The following is a 23,672-nucleotide window of genomic DNA, read 5'->3' on the forward strand; positions in this document are numbered from 1 at the left end:
AGCCATGTTTATTGCCACTCCATTCAAAATAGCTAGAAACCAGAAACAACCTCAATGTCCTGCAAATGATGACTAGATAAAGAAACTGTAGTACACATTTACAACAGTATTCAAATGTAAATAAAAATAAAGCCAAGACATTCCCAGTAAATGAAGAGAACTTGAAAATCTTATACTGAATAAGGTAACCCAGACCCAGAATGACAAATGCTGCATGTTCTTGCTTATTTGTGGATCCTAGACATAAATCTTTAGATGGAATAAATACAGAAACCAAGGAAGTATAACAAGGCCGTCCGTAGCAGTGGGAAAAATTGAGCGCTGGAAAGTATAGTAGGACACAGGTGCTTTGTAGGGGAATAATGAAAATAATCGGAGGGCACTTTAACTTGGGGAGGGGAGGAGGGCAATACGGAAATAAGGAAAAAGGATACATGACAATAAGGTTGCTTGAAAAATTCTTAAGGAAATATTAGTTTATGATTGATTACAATTACACATCTACTATATGCACACACACATATTAGTTTAAATTAATTTACACCAATTGGGGTGATAATACTCACCCCAAGAACCACAAACTATATAACAAGAACCCTGGGCCCAAAATTGGAAATCTTTTGAGTTGTTGATCAGGGGCATCCAAGAAATTCTCCAAATAATATAGGCTATCTCTGTTCCACTTGGTTGACTCCCAGACTTAACTGTTGCTGCAGAGATCACACACTTTAGACACAGGACTTGGAGGAATTCAGCTGAAACTGACCTAGAAGCCTCTTCCCAAGGGTTAGCTAGCATGATATAATATGGTGATGTGCAAGCTGCCAAGGGAGAAAAAGCAATCAATAGTCCTACCCAGTTGTAGAGCCTACAAACACAATAATAACCACTATAACAAAGTATCCCCAAAGATGTAGTAGTGGTACTTTATTATTGTGTGTAACCAACACACATTGAACTTAAGACCAGCTCAATGGTAGAGAATTCAGGACCATATGGTAGGTATCTAGGACCATAAATTCAGCAAACAACCTGTGGCTGAAAGGAAGATCATGCACCCTAAAAGAGAATCTACTACCACCACTTTCACCACTGCATTCTAAATATTTATCCTTACACTCACAGATAAAGTATGGTTTTCACCTGTCATTAGAGAAGTTTCTTTCTTAGCAGATGGAGACCATTACAGAAATAGAGAACAATTTACCGTGGGGTGCTCAACTGCAACTGATACTCTACAATACAATCTCTACAAAGAGGACTCAGGGAGGGAGCACTGAGAAAAAGGGAGGGGAAGACTGTGGGAGCCAGAGAACCAGGACAGCTGCAGCAAGATTTTGTCATCTAATATAACAGTGAAGCTGTACCCATGAAATCTCCACAAAATGGCTGCCTAACAAAACCTGAATACCACCACCAGTTGCCATGTCTACATGGATGGGGTAAACCTCACAAGGCCCAGCCCTAGAATGAATAGATACAGGCAATTAGTGGGTGCTGAGAGAGAATTACTCTTCTCCAATGAGGAGTCCCCTAATAGGTTCTCTGATCCTAAGTGGCCAGCCTTAAGCAAATATACATACAATCAACACTAAATGAACCCATATATATGTATGTATATATGTGTATACATATATATGTATGTATGTGTGTGTGTGTAAAACATCAATAAAGTTCAAAAATTTGAGAGAAAATGGGGGACAAAGAAAAAGTTGTAGGGGTGGAAATGATGAAATAACAGTATTCCTATATGAAATTATCAAAAATAGCTGAAAAACCAAAGATACATATTATGAAAAGAAAGTAAAAGTGTATTTATTCATACTTGTCATATTTATGGAGATCCTTTTTAAAAACTACAAATAAAAAGACAAGCCCTGTACAATAATAACAGCTGATAGAGAGATCAGCAGAAATTCTCAGCTATATAGTGACTTTCAGGCCAGTCTGAGCTACATGAGACCATCTATGTAAAAACAAAGATCTGGACAGAAGACTCAGCAGCTAGAAGTGCTTATTGCTCTTTCAGAAGACCCTACTTCAGTTCCTAGCTCACAACTGAAACCTAGATCAGTGGTTCTCAACTTGTGGGACACGATCCCTTTGGATTTCTAATATAAGCTATCCTGCATACCAGATATTGATATTATAGTTCATAACAGTATCAAAATTATAGTTATAATGTAGGAATGAATTAATTTTATGAATGGAAATCAACACCACATGAGGAACTATACCAGAGGGTTGCAGCATGAGGAAATTTGATAATCACTGCTGTAGATTCTGGAGATCCAATGACTCCCATCAGAACTTACACTCAGAAGGCACACATACATAGACACATGTGCAAAAATAAAAGTATAAAAAATTAATCCAGATAAACAAATATGAAATTTTATATGCCCATCTATAAGTATAGAAAAGGCAATTGTTAAAAACAATCTTCCATAATAAAAAAAATCTCATTAATTTGAGTACTAAAAGAACTATTCCTCCAATCTAATAAACATCATCTATGGGAAATTCCTTATAGTTATCAACTTAAAAGGTTGAACAAAAAGAAAAATTTGTTTCTGTCCTTGTACTTCTATAAGAAGGCAAGACTGTCAACTACAACTTTATTAGAAATGTCTGAAAGTCAATGCAAGAAAAGAAAATACATACAGACAAGAAAGAAACAAAGTTTTTATGTACAGGTGACATTGTTCTATAAGAAACATTTAGATAGCTACAGAAAATACATCAAAATAAGGTATTTTAAAAAACAATATTACTGATAAATTCAAAGCTGTAACTATAACCCTCTATCTTGGTATTCATTTCCTGTTGCTAAGGTTAGGGCTAACTCACAAATACCACATCTAAGATCAGGTCACAGAAGACACTGACGTCTGTTATGCTCACTATTGCTAATTCCAATGGAAGTCAAGAGTCAAGTAAATGCTGAAGGTGTTGCCCTGCTTCTTCTTGATGCTTATAGAAACTGGCTGAAGAAAAAGGAAACTGAACAAAGACCATTAAGCTACAATGAGCAAAACCTTAGTGATTTCAAAGATTTTTTACACACAATGCACACATTCTCCCCCTCCTCTCTCGGGGGAGGGGAGCAGGCTGAATTTTTAAAATATGCTTCTCAATGTATTTTAAATCCTGGATAACACCATGTAAAACGTGTCAGAGATAAAGGCAAAGTTGAAACTTTTGTTGAGGCATTAAAAAAATTAAAGTCTGTATCTCAATATAAACAGAAAAGACGTATTAAGAGATTAATGTTTGGGCTCAAAATTTCTTCAAACAGCAAAGCCTCCAAGAAGTTTACCAGTACTTTCAGCTGACATGTTTTCTTGTAATGCACTGGGCACCCATAGAGAACAAAGATTTTAAATGTGCTAATCAATGGCTTTAAATCCTCATCAGCTTGATCAGCAGTATGTGCATCCCAACTGCATCTGTCTCTATTGCTGTCTCTCAGATTTCTCTGCTTTCTCTGTGCCTCATGGTTTACTCATGTCTGAATATCTTGGGAAGCTCAACAAAGAAGATGAGTGTAATTCCATTGCTCAGAACTAAGCAAACCTTCCCATGGCTCATATTCTACTAATCTCGCTATGAATAAACTGCTCTGAGGTTTGCTGGCACTCTTGATCCTCAGTGCACTACAGGCATCATATTCCTCTAAGCAACACTTCCCCTCAGATAGGCCAGATGCTACTACTCAATGTCTTCCCCATCCTCAGCTTTATACTTTCCTAGTCTGGTGAATTTCTATATTTACTATACACGTGGTAGTCTGGACTTTGGTAGTTTACTTTTGGTTGATGTTGCTGTGATTATGCCCATACATATATTATGTCCCGCCTGGGTTTATGAAGTATTCTTGTACTTCTTCTATAATTTGGGGACCAGTATGTAACTCTTGCCTCCATTCAGTTTTGTGCCTCCTTCCCACAATGTTAGGTGGCTTTTTAAGAATCATACACTCTATTCCTGAAAATGTATTTTGTTTTACAGAGGAGGACAGAGAATATAGTAGGAGAGAGCCACTTGTTGGTCCCCAGCAGCTCAGCCCTGAAACAATCACACAGAAACTGTATTAATTAAATCACTATTTGGCCGATTAGCTCTAGCTTCTTATTGGCTAACTCTTACATATTAATTTAATTCATTTCTATTAATCTGTGTATTGCCATGTGGCTGTGGCTTACCAGCTAAAGTTTCAGCATGTCTGTCTCCAGCAGTGGCTCCATGGCTTCTCTCTGACTCTGCCTCCTTTCTCCCAGCATTCAGTTTAGTCTTCCCCGCCTAGCTCTGTTCTACCCTATCAGGCCAAGCCAGTTTCTTTATTCATTAACCAATAAAAGCAACACATAGACAGAAGGACTTCCCACACCAAGAGAACTTTCCTGTCATCCCTGTTTCCAACACCTTCACCAAGAGAAATCAGTTTTCTTGCCAAATACAGCCTATGAACAAACACTGTCAAAACAAGGTTTTTTTTTTTTTTTTTTGGTCCCAATGATGACCTCTCCCATAGACTTTAGCTGAAAATCCCATTTGTTTCCAGGTTGTCCAGGTATGTTAGTACTCACTGCTGCCTTTCCTGAGCAACACAGTTCTCCTTAGAACTTAGGCTAATTTGTTACTCTTCCATCTCAGCTCTATTTTAAAGTCCTGTGTTTTCAGTTTGTTCTACATCTTTATTATTGTAAGATAAGCAATAATATCCTTTAAGCCATTAGACTTAATTATATAATTACATATGTTTACCGACATGTTTTTGCACTTATTTTCCTCACAATTCCTTTTCCATTTCCTAAGCTGGAGCAAGTTTAATAATAAAACATTAATCAGCGTTAGATTACAGCCCACAGAATTACAATATGTACTATTTACAACATGGAAAAACCAAGTTCATAATGCAGAAACATGGAGCAGTAAGTCCCCACCTCACCCAGAGTCAGCAAAAAGCACACCACTTCTTTCCTACTCTTGTTATAAATGCAGTGCTTGAATCTTATTAAGAGAAAACAGACAAATCCATACTAAGGAAAATTCTCCACAACATATGACTACTACTCATTGAAAGTGACGAGGTCAAGAAGGAATAAAACACTGTCACAGACTGAATAATACTAAAAAAAAAAAAATTATAGATGGGACTTTTCTTCAACTTGTTCAATCCCACTGGACCAATTTTTCTCTGCCCATTGGGTCGCTGCAGTCACTTATGGAATAGTCACTCAGAGGCTAATATATATTATATATAATTGTTTGGAAAATGGCTTAGATTTTTTTACTGGCTAGCTATATCTATAAATTAATACCTTTTTACTGATCTGTGTTTTGCCACATGGCTATGGCATTACCTCTGTTCTAGTATATTTCCTCTTAGGTTGCTGCTGGCATCTCTCTTCTTTGGCAGCAACAAGGCGCCTCCTTGACCCTGCCTTTTTTTTTTCTCTCCCTATCTTTGTTTCGATTTCCCACCTAAGTATATTATGTCTGGCCATTGGCTGAAACAGCTTTACTTATCAATCAATAAGAAAAACACATAGTTACACCTTAGGAACGATAAGGATATCCCATATCATCTCCCATTTTCGGTCTAATTAAAAAGGAAGGTTTTAACTTACATTGTAAAATTATATAATAAAACAGTTATCAAGGGAGAACCATATTAAAAATATTTATTCCATTTGTATTTAGCAAAACTTAATAAAATATTCTATTAACTGGTCTATCTTTGTGAGTTCAAGCTATATATCTAATTTATCCTCTATCATAACTAAGGAAAACTATAAGTATCTAGTCTTCAACTACATAAAAGACCCAGAAGGATATAATATTACCTAAGTAAACAGGAGGTGTATTGTAAGCAACTTCCAAAACTCTAGAATTGACAGAGATATCGTGCTGCCTGAACTATCACCTAAAGTTCTTCTGGAACGTTAGAGCATCCATCTTTAGCTTACAGGTCCAGAGCATCTGGCAGACTTTTTAGTGAAGCAGGAAATTTGAAGATCTGTTCTGCCTTGGATTGGCGATGTTCGTCAGCTGTTTTCTTTTGCATCCTTCAGAATGTCTGGCGGTTTCCTCTGTGAAGCGGGAATCCTGAAGAACCATCTCATTTTATCTTGGCGAATTTAGAAGTCACTCTTCTATGGGTCTTGTATATCTAGCTCATACAGCATACCATCAAGCAGTCCAGGCAAGAGCAGTTTCTTGACCAAATGGCTAGCTTTGTTAAATTGAAAGGAAGTACTGACCAGTTTTTGGTATCAACTTGATAGAAGCAAAAGTCATCAGGGAGGAAGAAACCTCAGTTGAGGAAATGCCTCCATGAGATCCAGATGTAAGGCATTTTTTCAATTAGTGATCAATGGTGGAGAGCCCAGTTCATGTGGGTGGTGCCACCCCTGGGCTGGTGATCGTGGGCTCTATAAGAAATCAGGCTGAGTACAAATCACAATCCCAGAGAACCTAGACAACAATGAGGACCCTAAGAGAGACATACATAAATCTAATCTACCTGAGAAGTAGAAAAAGACAAGATCTCCTAAGTAAACTGGAAGCATGGGGACCATGGGAAAGGGTTGAAAGAGATGGGAGAGGCAAGGAGGGGAGCAGAGAAAAATGTTTAGCTCAATAAAATCAATTTTAAAAAAAGGGAATCAGGCTAAGCAAGCCAGGAGAAACAAGCCAGTAAGCAGCTCTCTTCTGCATCAGCTCCCGCCTCCAGGATCCTGACCCATTTGAGTTCAGTGCCTTATTTCATTCAGTGATCAACAGCAATGTAGAGGTGTAAGTCAAATAAATCCTTTCTTCCCCAACTTGCTTCTTGGTCATGGTGTTTCAAAATGAACTATGGCAGAGAATAATCATGGTCCATAAGCACATGGACAAATACATTAAACAGAAAACTGAGAAAAGACCAAATGCTATAAGATAGGGTATATATTGTATCAATGGACCTATAGTGATAGTCCATCAATCTTTCATAACCAAATGTGGGTCAAGCATGAGTCAGAAAAAAATCCACGCAAGTCAGCAAAGGTTGTTCAGACTCATAGGGCTGTGTGCGAATGTCACACAAAAGGGAAAAAGTGCTTCTAACAGAAAAATTAACTTCATATAGGTGGCACATTGTGGTCAGACTAGAAGAAAGACTGTTAAATGAGCATTAATTATTTAAAATATATTCTTTGAGTGACAGATTTCAGAATGGACTATCTAAAATGAAGTTTTGAAAACCAACTCTTCTGCACTATTAATGACTTTCTACCTACAGGAAGCTAAAACTCCATCTTTTCTTACAATTTCTATGTAAGTAATTATAAGGACTATTGTATGTCATCCCCTAACCCCAAATGATTAAAGTTTCAAAAAAGAAAGTAAAAACTCTTAAGTTACTGAAAAATCAAAGTCTAGTATTTCTATTGTAGAGTAATGTACATTTCATTCTTACCTAGAAGATAGAATAAATGTTTTTTTGAAAAAATAAAATAATGATCAACTTACTTAACAATGAGAAACTAACGGTGCATCTGGTTTGTTTGTTTTATTTTGTTTTTTGCATCTCAGAAATGTCAAGTAGAACTAGCAAAATGTCCTTTGGGAAACATCAGAGTATCTGGGCCTAAAAAGAATTTGTCCTCAAATAAGTTACTGCAAAAGCAGTCTCTTGGGAACAATGCATGAACTGACAGTAGAATCAAGACAGGAAACAGAAGGGTTTTTAGATTCCTCTAGAATAGTTCATCCCTATCTAGTTCTGCAACTGTGGCTAGAATTATTTTAAAATGTTGATCCTGAATTTAGTAGAATGGCTTTGAGTTTCTCTCCATTTAATTTGATATTAGCTGTTGGCTTGCTCTATATTTTTTTTATTATATTTAGGTACGATCCTTGTATCCCTAACCTCTCCAAAACCTTTATCATAAAGGGGTGTTGAATTTTGTCAAATGCTTTTTCCGCATCTAAAGAAATGATCATATGTTTTTTTTTCTTTCAGTTTATTTATATGATGGATTACATTGATAGATTTTCGTATGTTGAACCAGCCCTGCATCTCTGGGATGAAGCCTACTTGATTGTAATGGATAATTTTTTTAATGTGTTCTTGGATTCTGTTTGCCAGAATTTTAATGAGAATTTTTGCATTGATATTCATGAGTGAGATTGGTATGTAATTTTCTTTCTTGGTTGGGTCTTTGTGTGGTTTTGGAATCTGGGTGACTGTAGCTTGGTAAAAAGAGTTTGACAATGACTTTTCTGTTTCTATTATGTGAAACTCATTAAGGACGATAGGTATCAGCTCTTCTTGGAAGTTCTGATAAAATTTTGCATTAAAACCATCAGGTCCTGGGCTTTTTTTGGTTGGGAGGTTTTTTTATGACAGCTTCTATTTCCTCACGACTTATAGGTCTATTTAAATTGTTCACCTGGTCTTGATTTAATTTTGGTAAATGGTACTTATCTAAAAACAAGTCCATTTCTTTTACATTTTCCAACTTCGTGGCATATAAGCTTTTGCAGTAAGACCTAACGATTTTCTGAATTTCCTCCGTGTCTGTTGTTATGTCTCCCTTTTCATTTCTGATCTTGTTAATTTGCATGTTCTCTCTCTGCCTTTTGATTAGTTTGGATAAAGGTTTGTCAATCTTGTTGACTTTCTCAAAGAACCAGCTCTTTGTTTCATTGATTCTTTGGATTGTTTTCTGTGTTTCTATTTTGTTGATTTCAGCCCTCAGTTTGATTATTTCCAGTCTTCTACTCCTCCTGGGTGAGTCTGCTTCTTTTTTTTTCTAGAGCTGTCAGCTGTGTTGTTAAGTCTGCAATGTGAGCTTTCTCTGTTTTTTTAATGTGGGCATTAAGAGCTATGAACTTTCCTCTTAGCACCACTTTCATAGTGTCCCATAGGTTTGGGTACGTTGTGTCTTTATTTTTGTTGAATTTAAGGAAGAATTTAATTTCTTTCTTTATTTCTTTCCTGACCCAGGAGTGGTTCCGTAGTTGACTGTTAAGCTTCCATGAATTTGTAGGCTTTCTGGGGGTAGAATTATTGTTAAATTCTAACTTTATTTCATGGTGATCGGGTAAGACACAGGTGGTTACTAATATTTTTTTGTATCTGTGGAAGCTTGCTTTGTTACCGAGTATGTGATTAATTTTCAAAAAGGTTCTGTGAGATGCCGAGAAAAAGGTATATTCTTTCCTATTTGGGTGGAATGTTCTATAGATGTTCGTTAAGTCCATTTGATTCATTACCTCTATTAATTATCTTATTTCTCTGTCCTTTCTCATCACCGAATATCTCTTCCTTTCTTTCTGCTTTCTAACTATATACAAGATCCACAGTTACATTTGCACATATGTACATATTATAGGCTGGAATCTACATATGAGGAGAATATGTAGATTTTCTTTTTCTAAGGTTAGCTGACTTTGTTTACTATTATACATTCTAAGTTAATCCAATTTTCTTGAATATTGAGATTTTTATTTATTTATTTTTTTATTGAAAAAAAATTCCGCCTCCTCCCAGCCTTCCATTTCCCCTCCCCCTCCCCCCACTCCTCTCCCCTTCCCTCTCCAGTCCAAAGAGCTGTCAGGGTTCCCTGCCCTGTGGGAAGTCCAAGGTCCTCCCCCTTCCATCCAGGTCTAGTAAGGTGAGCATCCAAACTGGTTAGGCTCCCACAAAGCCAGTACATGCAGTAGGAGCAAAACCCATTGCAATTGTCCTTGGTTTCTCCTCAGCCCTCATTGTCTGCCATGTTCAGAGAGTCAATGCAATCCCCATCAAGGTTCCATCAAAATTCTTCACAGATCTTGAGAAGACAATAATCAACTTTATATGGAAAAACAAAAACCCAGGATAGCCAAAACAATCTTATACAATAAAGGAACTTCTGAAGGCATTACCATCCCTGACTTCAAACTCTATTACAGAGCTACAGTATTGAAAACAGCTTGGTACTGGCATAAAAACAGAGAAGTCGACTAATGAAATCGAAAAGAAGACCCAGATTTTAACCCTCAATCATATGAACACCTGATTTTCGATAAAGGAGCTAAAAGTATATAATGGAAGAAAGAAAGCATCTTCAACAAATGGTGCTGGCACAATTGGATGTCAACCTGTAGAAGAATGAAAATAGATCCATATCTATCACCATGTACACAACTCAAGTCCAAATGGATCAAAGACCTCAATATCAATCTGAACACACTGAACCTTATAGAAGAGAAAGTGGGAAGTACTCTACAACATATGGGCACAGGAGATCGCTTCCTATGTATAACCCCAGCAGCACAGACATTAAGGGCAACATTGAACAAATGGGACCTCCTGAATATTGAGATTTTATTTTTCTGTGGACCTGAGAGGTGTCTTTCTGAGCCCTTGTTCCATAGCATCAGTACAGATATTAAACAGGAGGTTCACATAAAGAGCCTGTATGAGGGCCTGTCCAAGATACAAATATGTTTTCCAACATCACATTACCAAACTCAAGACCATATTTCAAAAAAGGGAGAGATGCAGGGCTTGGGAATAGTTCTTATAAAGATGCTTTAGCATCAAAAGTAATAATTTTTTTTTTTTTTTTTTTTTTTGGTTTTTCAAGACAGGGTTTCTCTGTGGTTTTGGAGCCTGTCCTGGAACTAGCTCTGTAGACCAGGCTGGTCTTGAACTCACAGAGATCCGCCTGCCTCTGCCTCCCAAGTGCTGGGATTAAAGGCGTGCGCCACCACCGCCCGGCTCAAAAGTAATATTTGAAAAATAAGTAAACATTATGTATTTATATATTAATCTACAACTGAAAAAAGGACAAACAAATGACACTGCTTGTTCTGTAGGCTTGCTGAGAGCTACTGAATGCTAGATCCCTCTGAACACATTCTGCTGAAGGCCAGTGTAGCTGCCAACCAATCTCAGTGATGTGGCTCCTTAAACAATACCAATAGCTCTGCATCCAAGCCGAAGCTTAAGTAGGTGTATTTAAATATGTCACAGAAATATGTCATTTTCTTAATACTTTTGGCACTTTTCTCCATTTGATTTGACCTTATACAAGGTACAAGCAATCTCTTATGGCTATTTTTTTTCTAAAAAGATATGAATTAACATAACTTTTAAAACTACAGCCTAACGATTTCCTATTAAGACTTCAGCATTATTTTCTATTTAATCAAAATTGAGTCTATTCATTTTAAAAATGATATATTAGACATGGCAAGCTAAGCACAAAAGCAGCAGATTTTGTGGTGTAGGAAGATCTTCTTTCTATGTGTTGTTTTCATTGGTTGAATAAAGAAGCTGCCTTGGCCTTTTGATAGGTCAGCCCTTAGGTGGGTGGAGTAGACAGAACAGAATTCTGGGAAGAAGAGCAGAGTCAGGCAGACACCATGGCTCTCCTCTCTAAGACGGACACTGATTAGACTCATGCTAGTAAGCCATAGTCAAGTGGCAATACACATTAATGGAGATGGGTTAAACTAATATGTGAGAGTTAGCCACTAAGAGGTTATAACTAATGGGCCAGGCAGTGTTTAAATGAATATAGTTTCCATGTAATTATTTCAGGTAAAGCTAGCCGGGCGGCGGGAAGCGGTCCACTGCTCCTTTTACAACAATTTTGTATTATTTTATATGATGCGATTTGTAAAGCAAATTTTTCTCATAAATAAGCAACTACATTTAAACATCTTTTTTTAATAAAGAACACAATTTTTCTTTCTCTTCAGAATGAAATTTGAGCTTTCATTTCCTCTCTCTTCATTTTACTTTGTATTTTCTTCTTGAATACTGAGCAGGATTGGGGATAATCAGAATCTGAATATAATGATGACATCTGCACAGAGGAGTTGCTCAGAGCAGGGGACCAGAACCCAGGGATGTGTAAAAGAGTATCTATGCAGAAGTCTATTAGGAGGTAGAGACTCAGGCAGGTAAGAAGAGCATTGTGGGGAGAAAGCCAGTCACATATGCTATAATAGGACCTAAGTAAGGTGAAATGAACTAGGAGATAGTGGTGGTGTAGCATGGAGACTCAGATCCCAAGCATGATGGGAGATCTATGCAGTATTTGGAGGCAGTTGCTGACGAACATAGCCAATGAGGAATCAACACAGTATTGATATCAAATTAATCTTAAACAGGTTATCAAACTGTAAAAAGCTAAGAAGGACAAACACTCAGTGAGCAGCCCTGTATGGGGTATCAAAACCCAGGTAAAAGGAACAAAGTTATCATCCAGAAGGCATAAGGTATTATACAGTGACAGAGTGTGTGGTGAATTAAGAGGATACATACACCGAGGGATGCTCTGGCATGAAGTCAAGGCCCACGCGGAGGAAAGAGAACATTCAAATAGAAAGAAAAGGCCAACTTGAAGAAAACCAGAGGGGAGACAGGAAAACAAAGGCAGAGAGTAGCGGGGACTGATCTGTGAATAAACAGGGAAAAGAAGGTATACAGAGAAGGACTGGTGGGCTGAATAGCTTGTGTCTTAACCAGTTCTAGCAAGCTGAGGCAAGTTTGTCTTCAGTAAAGGAGTAACAACAAAATTTGGATGAAATGTTACATCCAAAAGGACTAACGAAAGACACCAAGAAAACAAAACAAAGAAAAAGAGGTCCTCACTGCAAACTAAAAGAGTTAAAATTACAGGTGTTTTTAAAGCCCTCTTGGACATTCATCAAGAACAACCACCTGTGACTGCAGGTCGAGGGAACCCAACATTCTTTTCCACCTTCCAAGTATACCTACATACACATGCACATAAGCCAAGATTTTTAAGAGCAATTAAAGTGGTACAGCACTTCCCTATGTGTACAAGGCCCTAGTCAATTCCCACCACCTCAAAACTCAAAACAAAACAAAACAATCCTTACAACAGAACTATTTAGAATTTTGACTATAGTGATTGTGGATAAATTTACAATGAAGACTGGTAGTACGTAAGAGACAAATTCTGTGAATGTCAGTTTTCTAGTTGTAATACTGTACTGTGGTTAATCAAAATATTACCATCCCTGGACACTGGGTAAAGGGTGGATAAATTCTCTACATATTTATAACAACTCCAATAAAATCTACAGTCATCTTAAAATAAAAAGTTATTCTTTTTTAAGAAATAAAAAGATCACCTTTCTACTTCATTTATTTCTGTGATTCCTAGAATTCTATATTATAATAAAATTCAAAGTTTATCAAGTCTGATACTAATAAGAAATTAAGTACTGACATAAATAGGGCAAGGAAAAACTCATTCTTCAATAAGAATTCTAATGTGATAATGAAGATAAAACCACTTTGGGAAATATAATGTAGCCATTAGAGTATCATGCAATATAGGATGGAGACACACTCCTTAGATGTACCTTACTGTAGTGGTGATAATTTCGGAGCAAAGGTACATTGAATAATTCCAGTGAATCTCCCCTACAATAACACAATGGTTGTAAGATTCTTTGTCCAAAGTTCCATATGTTAAAGATGTGGTCCCCAACTTACGTTACTAGTAGGAAGTGGCGGTAATTTTATAATGTGAGGCCTTTGTGAGGTGTTAGGTCATTGGGAGTAATCACTTGAAGGTGACTGTCTGGGCAATACAAAATCTTTTTTTTAAAGTCTATTTCCATAAGACAAATGGCAACAATGACACATTGTCTTAGTCAGTGCTCTACTGCTATGAAAAGAACCATGACCACAGGATCTCTTAAAAAGGAAAGCATTTAATTACTGGGGCTTGCTTATAGTTTCAGAGGTATAGTCCATTCTCAGCTGACAACACATGGGCAGACATGGTACTAGAGAAGGACCTGAGAGTTCTACATCCAGATCTGCAGGCAGGAGGAGAAGAGACAGCCTCCAGACCAGCTCCAGTGACACTCTTTCTCCAACAAGGCCACACCTCCTAATCCCTTCAAACAATATCACTCCCTGGTGACCAAGCATTTGAATCTATGATCTTATTCAAAACACCATAGACATCAAATGTATTAGCAATACTCTACTCTTAAAATGAGCTGTCTCATCTATAGATGCATCTAATATAAGGTTTTGTCTCACCTGGCCAGTTCTTTAATTAAGTTGGCAATGCGTCTTTTGTCTTCAAGACATAAATCTTTCAGTGATGCACTCTTCATTCCTTCCTTGCAGAAATTCTAGAATAAAACACTTCTTGTTAATTTTTTTTTTACTAAAAACAATTGTTAAGTACTTTTTGAGAAAGAATGCTCGGGTGACATTAGAAGACACTGAGAATATCTGACACTGTAGTCAAGACTGTTTTAAGACATGAAGGCATTCTAGGAGACAATAGTTGTAGATCTTTAAAAAATCAGAATTCAAAAGGGACAGATCTAAGAAGACTTGGAATTTACCTCTAGTGTTTATCAAATGCTAAGAATGTGATAAGTACTTTTTACCTGTTACTCCATATTATTTTCATAGCAGTGCAATTAGGCAGGCATTGTTTCAGTTCTTTAAGAGTATCCAGATTGGCCAAGGTTATAACAGCTACATAACAGAATGGGGTGCAAAGATGGGCTGCGGTCTTAAACATGATGTGGGAGGTCCTTCTGTCTATATGTTTCTTTTATTGGTTAATGAATTAAAAAATGGCTTGGCCTATAGAATGGGAGGAGGAGGATGGAGTTAGGGAGAAGCCATGGGTCCTCTGCCTGAGACAGATGCTGAAAACTTTAGCAGGTAAGTCACAGCCATTATTACATAATAACAGAAATGGGTTAGTTTAGTATATGATTTTATCCAGAAATATGCTTAAGCTATTGGCCAAACAGTATTGCAAATAATATGGTTTTCTGAATGGTTATTTTGTGGCTGGGCAGCTGGGAACCAACAAGCAATCCTCCATACAACAATGCTACTGTGTTTTTTGTAGTAGAGTGGGTTTTCTCCAGTACTGTAACAACTTCAGAGGGGTCTTTAAACCCATGAAATTCAAGGAGTCACTGGAGAACCCTAGTCAACACAGAATTCTTGGTGCTATACACAGTTACAGGTAGTCGTTATTCACCATGTGGTTACTGAGATTTGAAACTGGGACCTCTGAAATAGCAGCCAATGCTCTGAAACGCTGGCCATCTCTCCAGTTAAGTTTCTTGGTTAAAATGATTGAACAAGTGGTGACATGTTAGTAAAAGAAACTTTACATCAGTAAGAGAAGTTTAAAAGTTCCATATACAGCATCAAGAATTCTCACGAATAGAGTGAAAAGCAAAACACGTAATTCTATAATAGATACTGTATGGGTGTTTATATAAAGTTCCAAACATATAAAACCAAACATTGCTGAAAAATAAAAATACATTGCTTTATGTAGGACAGAGTTCTGAAAACTACACCTGAAAGACAAAATTAGCTTACTATATATGTTTGTAAATGAAAATTTATTTTAAAAACAACATAAAAACACTAAGTAAATCATTTACAGAGTCCTTAAGATTATTTTCATGCCACAGGGGTAAAGTTGCATAATTGAGATGGATTATTTTGGTCTGTAAGTCAAAGAGCCAAGTCAGTAAGTGGTATTCCTCTATAGACTCTGCTTGAAGTTCCTGCTTAACTTCCTGTTCTGTTTTCCCTTTTTTTGGACTATGACCTGGAAGTGTGTGCTAAATAAACCATTTCTTCCCCACGTTGCTTTTGGTCAGAGTGTTTAAACACAGCTACAGAATAAAATAGGAAACTATTCAAATGAAACAATAAGACAGCTGAAAGAAGCGTAACTAGCTAATGGCTTTCATTTATGCCTTTCTGGGTGCGCTGCAGTGCTCATACCAGCATCAACTAACAGCAGAAACACGGCAATGCACCATTTCTATTCCTAAAGCCATCTGAAAAGACGCATTGTTCACCACCAAATCCTGTTCACTGCCAGACAATCATTAGTAATACATACCAAAAATGTTTGCATGACATTAGGAGTTGTAAAACACTTTCTCCAACTAGTCTGACCATAAATGTTTGGGCTATTTTGGGCTTTGGGGGGCAATAGTCACTATAGCTACTCTGTGACTCTACAAAAGCAGTCATAGACAATACCTCAAAACATAAGCCTACCCAGGGGTTAAAAAAAATGTATTTATAGAACAAGCTGTTGTATAGCTGCCTCCTTCAAAATTAAGCCCTATTTTTGAGGGACTGAAGAAGTTTAAGTCTTGCAAGGCTCAGAAAGTGCACCTCACAAAGTCCTACTGCTCCCCAAATTCTAAGAGCAGGACACAGTACCTGAGGAGAGAGTTGCTGCCTACAAGTTGAGGAGAGACCTCCAGGGCATAACTGTTCTGAGTTGTCACCCATAGTGGGGTACATTTTGGTGATGTAGCTGCCTTGGAATTTTGCATGCTCTTGCAAGTCATCCCAGTAAACTCACTGATTCACCAAGCTAGACTGAGTCTGTTGTCCTTGTCTTATCTAGGATAGATAGCAGATTGATCAGTTTCCCCCCAGAAAATGTCACACACCATAAGAAGGAAGATTCTCTCTTTTTTTTTTTTTTTTTTTTTTGGTTTTTTTGAGACAGGGTTTCTCTGTGGCTTTAGAGCCTATCCTGGAACTAGCTCTTGTGTTCCGCCCATGAACCTGAGATTACAAACACTAATGTCAAACTTTGATTGAGGAAAGAAAATTTAACAATAGTTATAGCATTACAATAAAGTGAATTTCATTTGAAATGCAGCAGTTAAAACAAACGGAAAAAGACATATGCCAAAGGAATGTGCAGATACCATTATGAAGACAATGAAAAGGGCAAAACCAGTCAATGGCCTATAAAAAGCCAGAACTGTTGGCAGGGGAAGTAGTTCAGTGGACAAAGAATGTTAGCACTGTAAAAGTCAGGAGCCCCCAAGTCACATAAAACTAGGCAGGCAATGGTGGCCACCTCTATTCCCAGCAGTTGGGAAGCAAAGACAGAGGATCCCCTGAGAAAACTGGCTAGCTAGATTAGCCACATTTGGTTATATCTGGGTTCAACATAACATCCTGCCTCAAAAACAAAGTAGAGAGGAACTGAGGAAGAAACTTGATGTCAAGTTCAGGCCTTCATACACACAAATATGAATACATGGATAGGCACAACACATGTATATGCAAAAAAGATGACAAAAAAATAAAATAATAAAGAAAGATGAGCTGGAGAGATGGGTCAATGGTTAAGAATGCTTGGTGTTCTTGCAGAAGACCCGCCACACACAGGATGACTCACAACCATCTGTAACTCCAGTTCCAATGGATCCCATGTCCTCTTCTGGGCTCCTTTGGCACTAGTCAAACATATGTGCAGGCAAAACACTCACACACATAAAATAAATCTGTGATACATCTGGAGTTTTACTGCGATCCCAGTATTTGGGGGGACAGAGGCAAGGACATAATGAGCGCAAGGTCAGACTCAGTTACACAACAAATTCAAAGCCTAATTCATATATTTGAGACACTGGTTCAAAACAAAACAAAGCAAAAATGTTTAGTTTTGTTATTCTAAAATACAGAACAAAACAAACTCTAAAAAATTTTAATGACATTATTTTCTAAGTCAAAGTCATAAAAATGCAGACTGATTTTCCTAATATAAGCTTCATTCTAATATGAAAGTATCATCCATCAACTAATAAATTTTGAGAAATAAAAACATAAACAATACCTAACCATAAAAATAGTGAATTTGACTTACTCATGAATGCCAGAAAAGAGGAATATGGAAAATTTAAACCTTTTGAGACACAGTAAGACAATACATTTTCTTAGCTAAGACTTAGAGCACATCTATTACACATTTTAGAGCAAAACTCTCAAGAAGTCCAGATATTTTATGATGATACTTAGCACTATCAAGGGCCACAAAAGGTTTGTGTCTTCTACAGGCCATCTTTTAAAGGTCTTTGTGTCTTATTGAGCATTATGTATAAAAACCAACAAGCTCAGGAGACAGCTTAGTCAGTAAAGTGCCTGTATCTCAAGCATGAGCATCTGAGTTCAAATGAGGACAGAGTAGCACTTGCCTGTAACTTTGCAACTAGAGGGGGCTGTAAAGGATGGAGACTGACCAGGGCAAGCTCTGGGTTCAGTAAGAGACCTGTGTTAAAAACAAAGACAAGCCCATCCCACCCCACCTCACCCCACTCCACCCCCAAAAAACCAACAAAGTAGAGTGTTAGAGGGGTAGAGGATGAGGAGGATACCTAACTTTGGTTTCCACACATGCACACACATATGTACACATGTTCACACCCACCACTACCACCCACCCCAACTCATGCACACGTGTACGTACACACACACACACACACAGAGAGAGAGAGAGAGAGAGAGAGAGAGAGAGAGAGAGAGAGAAACAAATATAAAAAAGATTACTGACCTGTTCAGCTACCGAATCTCCAGCACCTTTTAAAGACTCCATGGAAGCATCAGTCACTCTGGAAGCCTTAACTTTAACATCAACTTTTGGATTTATCAACTTGAGTCTTGATCTTGTATTTCCTTCTGTGGATATTCCTAAGAATGTTCATTAAACAAGACTTCAGATTTGATCTTAATCTTTTCAGCTTCCCCACATTCCCCATTAACCCTCTCTTGGTATCATGTACTTTATGGGACCTGATGAGAAAAAATTTATAAATTTCAATTTAAAGCGCACGTGTGTGTGTGCTTGTGTGCACACAATCACAAAAAGGTTACTTATAGAAAATTCGGTAATGCAGTTAGGTACTGGAAGGATTTTTTGATTACATTAAAAGCAATAAGTTACAACATACTGAGATGACACGGGACATCAAGGAACTAGATGGTTTTTACACTGAGTACCTTCAATGATTCTGCTTGTTTACTCATCCAACTGAACAATCAGTAAGCATAAATATTTGTATTTAATCTGGATCAACTTTTCATATTTTCTTTTGAGATATGAGATGTAAATTTTCAAAAAGAATCTCTTTTCTTTAATAAATGACACATTGTATAAACCATAAATGCTGACTTGCCCAGCCAGATCCTAAGAAGAACCAATATTTCAAATCTTAAGAAGTTATAGTCAAATATTCACAAACATTTGTTTTTTAAATTTGTTTTTTAATTATATAGAAATGAATTGTTCCATATCCAATTGTACATACAAGGTTGTTGTCCCAATATTTAATTTTCTCCTAACAATTAAGAAACAAGGGAAGTTTCAAGAACTTTAATGTAGATGTCATACCTGGAACATAAACTACTGATTGTTCTTCATCAGAAACTAGGGAGGAGAACATGAAGGAAAATACTTTAAAACATCATGAAATATCCATGCATATCTGTAATAAATCTTCATCTATTTTGAACTGAGAAGTTATAACTTACTTAAAAAGAAAACTAGAAAAATAACGAGTATTTCGTAAAAGATCAACTTTATATAGTCATAACCGACACTGGAAGCCATGGTTCATGCATCTTTCCTTCACACCTATTCCCAAATAGGATACTTTTGGGATATATGTTTTGCTATTATGTTGTTTTCCTTTTATGAAAAAGGGAGTTAAGCACCATGGAGGAACTGACAGTTATTTTAGGCAGAAAGAATAAATAATTCCAAGACAGGCATTAGCTTTGAAGATCACACAATGTTTCAGGGCAAATCAATCATGCAAACACAAAGGCAGTATTTATTCTTCTGTAATACATTTGGGAAATGTCCCAAGAAGCCCTACTATAGAAGACATGGGAAAAATTTTAGAACAAAAAAAAGAACTATTTTGAATTTCAAAAGGTCTATAGCAAATATATATGTGTATATATACATATATAAACTTTTCTTCTGATAGTCTGTTTTCTGTTGCAAATATGTATATATATTGTATGAGTATATATTTTCATGTGCATGCAAATGTATATGCACATATATTTGCTACAGATGTGTATATACATATATGTATATATGTATATGTTTATAAATATATACATTTGCTAGAGAAAAAGAAACATCACAAAAAAGCTTTCTTTCTAGAGGATCCTATTAGGAACTCTGCCTAAATCCAGATACACCTATATAAACCTACAATTTGATGACATTCCAGGCAAGAAGCATATAAACAATTTTCCATCCAAACTATATAGGAAATTTCAAATTTTTTAGTTTATAAAATGTTTTTAAAGATTTCCAGACACCACAGTTATTAACCACAGTTGTGTGAAAAAATGATATAGCGGGTTCCATAACAAATCTATAAGGTCAACATGAAGGTTAGTTCCAAAGTCAGGTTCATACAGAAGGTCCAGATTAAGCTCTATGGGCTACTAAAAGAACCCAATCTACTGAACAGGGGAAATATATTTTATAGGGAGGAGGAGTTGGGGGCAGGAGAAGTGAGATGGAAATGGGAGAAGCACCAAAATACACGCTGTATATGTATAAAATTATAATTTAATAATAAAGTAAATAGATACATATTTTAGGTCAGCATCAATCCTAGCAAGGGAATCTTTTTCCAGGGAACACTATCAGAATTGCCTAACAATATAATAGGTTTGGTGATGCAAGCCTATAACTCCAGCTACTAGGGAGGCTAAGCAGGTAGAGACCAAGACCTGCCTGGACTACAAAATGAGTTTAAGAACAGTCTGAATTAAGACCCTGTCTCCAAGGAGGAGAGGGTGGGGATGTGAGCTGGGTGAGGACTGGGACTGTAGAAGGCTTACCTGGCATGAGCAAGGCCCTAAGTTCTATCATCCACAGTAACAGAAAAGCAGGAACTCTCAGATGCCACCCACCGCCTGAGCTACTGGGTGGTTTCTTCTGCAGCACAAGTACACGTGCTATCACAACTCTGAGATTTGGGTTGACTGGCTAGGTGGTGATGAAGAAGGCAGAAGATTAAGAGATCAAAGCCAGCCTCCACTATATGAAACCTTGTCTCAAATATAGAAATACCTACAAAAAGATGTTCACTGAATAATAAACACTCATAAATTTTCAATTTCATCAAGCAATGTGGATAGGTCTGACAGTATTAGAGAACTAGAATTACTACTATTCCAAAGAAGCCAACTTTGAACTTTGACTTCACCATAACCAATCTCAAATAGCTCTATGAAATGAAATGGTATGGTCTCCTGAGCAACAGAAATCATCTTTTTTTTTTTTTTTACTTTATATACTCTAAGATTAACACAGACTTTATATACAGTGGGCACTTGATAAATGTGTGATGTTTGAAATGTACTTGACAAAAACAAAAATAGGGGGAAAAATTCAAGACAATGTTACAAAACTTGCTCCATAGAGCAAGATAGATGCAGGGTGTTCTCCAAAGATGTCCTGGAAAACACATTATAATTTCTACATCATTCACAAAAAGCCTGCTCACAACTGGAAGACAAAAACCTGAGTCTAGAATTGGGAGCCTACTCAGTTTCAGAAGCTCAAACAAGCATTCCCCCTCTCTCCTCCTTCAATCCTGACACTTCTACCATTCTTACTCTCAGCTAATAGTGTTCCCTATGTCCTGAAGAGTACAAACTGTAAAGACCTTCCCAATTTTCCCTTCCTGCTACAGAAGAAGTGTTCATGCACTGATCTAAAGGCAATGGAGCCCTTACACACACACACACACACACACACATACACACAATTACTTTTTCCCTTTTCTCCCAAGGATATTGCTGCTGATGTTTTTGATCCTCCTTCTGTTTAAACTACCATATTTTTTTCTATTAAGTATTCCTATTAGTATCTAAAGATGTACTACTCTTTTAATTTTTTAAAAAAAGGAAAATAAACTCCTTAACCCTGCATCCCCTCCAACTACCGCACTGCATGCCCCTTCACAGCCAAACTCCTCAGAAGAGACACCCACAGTCTCCAAGTCCTCCCTCCTAATTAGTCATGAACCTATTCAATCAAGCTTTGATTCTACCAATCCAATAAAGCTAAACTAAAACCCATATTGGTAAACTTATCAATTAATTCATAAGCTTCTTTGGATTTGATCTATCAGTAGCATTTGATATAAATGACTACTCCTTAAAATTTGAATGTGAGACACCACACTCAGAAATTCCTCTGCTTTCCTAACAATTCCTGCTCCTTTCCTTCAACTCCTCCTAGACTAACCATTCCTCATCACTTTGAAGATCCCAGGGCCTCTAATTTAGAGGGCTTTTTCTTCCCTTATTTTACTGATGATCTTGATTCTCCTATCTTTAAGTACTATAAGTAAGTTGATTTCTACCAAATTAATTTTTAAATCAAGCATATCTGCTAAATTTAACACTGACAGATACATAAAAGATACCAGATTCAGTTAAGTCCACTATTGAAACTCTTACTTACATCTCAAAGGCCACCCCATCAGCTTTCCCATACTCCTAGCTGCCCAAAATGTGGAGTTATTCTTGACTTTTATTTCCCATCTCACATTTGGGAAATTCTGTTGTCTTAACCTTTAACATATACCTACAGCCCAACAACTTCTGCAAAACAATGGCACATAAATCTAAATCACCATTTCTCTCACCAGGATTATAGCCATTGCCTCCAAATTGCTCTCTCATTTCCAATCAGAACTCATCAACATTTTACTTTTTTGTTGTTGATGATGTTTTTTTGTGTGTGTTTTGTTTTGCTCTGTTTTGTTTTTTTCAAGACAGGGTTTCTTTGTGAAATAGTCCTACCTGTCCTGGAACTTACTTTGTAGACCACTCTGGCTGACCTTGAACTCACAGAGATCCACCTGCCTCTTCCTCCTGAGTGCTGAGATTAAAGATGTGAGCCAACACTGCCTGGCAACATTCTACTTTTTAAACAGAGGTCAGAATAAACATTTTAAAACTTTGTGTTGTTCCTATTTAGAATAAACATCCAAGTATGTACAAGGTCTACAATGCTCAAGAACTGATCCCTCCACCCTATCTCTCTCCTCATTTCTTGATACACTTACCATTCACTCCTAGCATCCATGAATCTGTTAATGACTACAAAAGCTCCTATGTTAGAGCTGGTGTACGTATGGTTTGACTACACAGCTTTTCCTCCAAGCCTTCATACTTACTCATTATCTTTAGGCCTTTGGCCATATATCACTTTTTGGCTGAGGCCTTCATTGCCTAACCACATAGGGGCTTAAACTGAACAATTCTCTCCAACTGTGATTCCTCTGCTCATCCTTGGCCTTTTCCTACTTATTTTTTTCTGAAGGATCTACTATTAGTAGATCATGCATTTCATTTATTCATAGCCTTATCTCATCTCTTTAAAATGTTAACACCAAAAAGATGATTGTCATGCTGCATATTCAATTTTGTATGCATTTGCAAACAAAAAGAATACCTAGTATTTAGTAAGCCATCTAAAAGGAATAAAATTGATACTTATTTTTGAGGCATGAGTCCAACAACTCTAAATATTAATTTCAACATTTTTAAAAATAGCATTGGAAGTTGTCTCTTCCAATAACATAAAACAACCTATTGTCTCATTAAGAACTCAAATATTTAACTTATATAAACTCTCCCAACAAAGCTATACTGTTTAGAAAGATCAAACAGACAAAGGGTATACCAAATATATATTGAAACTGCATGCCAGATTATTTATATATTTTGTTAGTTAGAAGTAATTAAACAAGAATTTCTTCAAGCTACAAAATATTCTTGATGATGATAACAATCT

The 23,672-nt window shown here is 36.9% G+C and overlaps 1 protein-coding gene across 4 annotated transcripts in view; it reads right to left on the reverse strand.

The window, feature by feature from the left end:
- The window catches only part of Kiaa1328 (KIAA1328 ortholog), a 265,884-nt gene that overhangs the window by 236,553 nt on the left and 5,659 nt on the right, over positions 1–23,672 (reverse strand). For 3 of the 4 annotated variants that reach the window (XM_057788713.1, XM_057788712.1, XM_057788711.1), the window contains exons 2-4: positions 19,227–19,262; positions 18,390–18,526; positions 14,075–14,169 (exon numbers count right to left, since the gene is read on the reverse strand). In XM_057788713.1, coding sequence (XP_057644696.1) covers positions 14,075–14,169; positions 18,390–18,526; positions 19,227–19,262 — 268 coding nt within the window. The remainder of the gene's footprint in view (positions 1–14,074; positions 14,170–18,389; positions 18,527–19,226; positions 19,263–23,672) is intronic. The other variant, XM_057788710.1, reaches the window with a different exon arrangement.

The sequence above is a fragment of the Chionomys nivalis genome, chromosome 14, assembly GCF_950005125.1.
Source record: "Chionomys nivalis chromosome 14, mChiNiv1.1, whole genome shotgun sequence".
In the NCBI taxonomy this organism is placed as follows: domain Eukaryota; kingdom Metazoa; phylum Chordata; class Mammalia; order Rodentia; family Cricetidae; genus Chionomys; species Chionomys nivalis.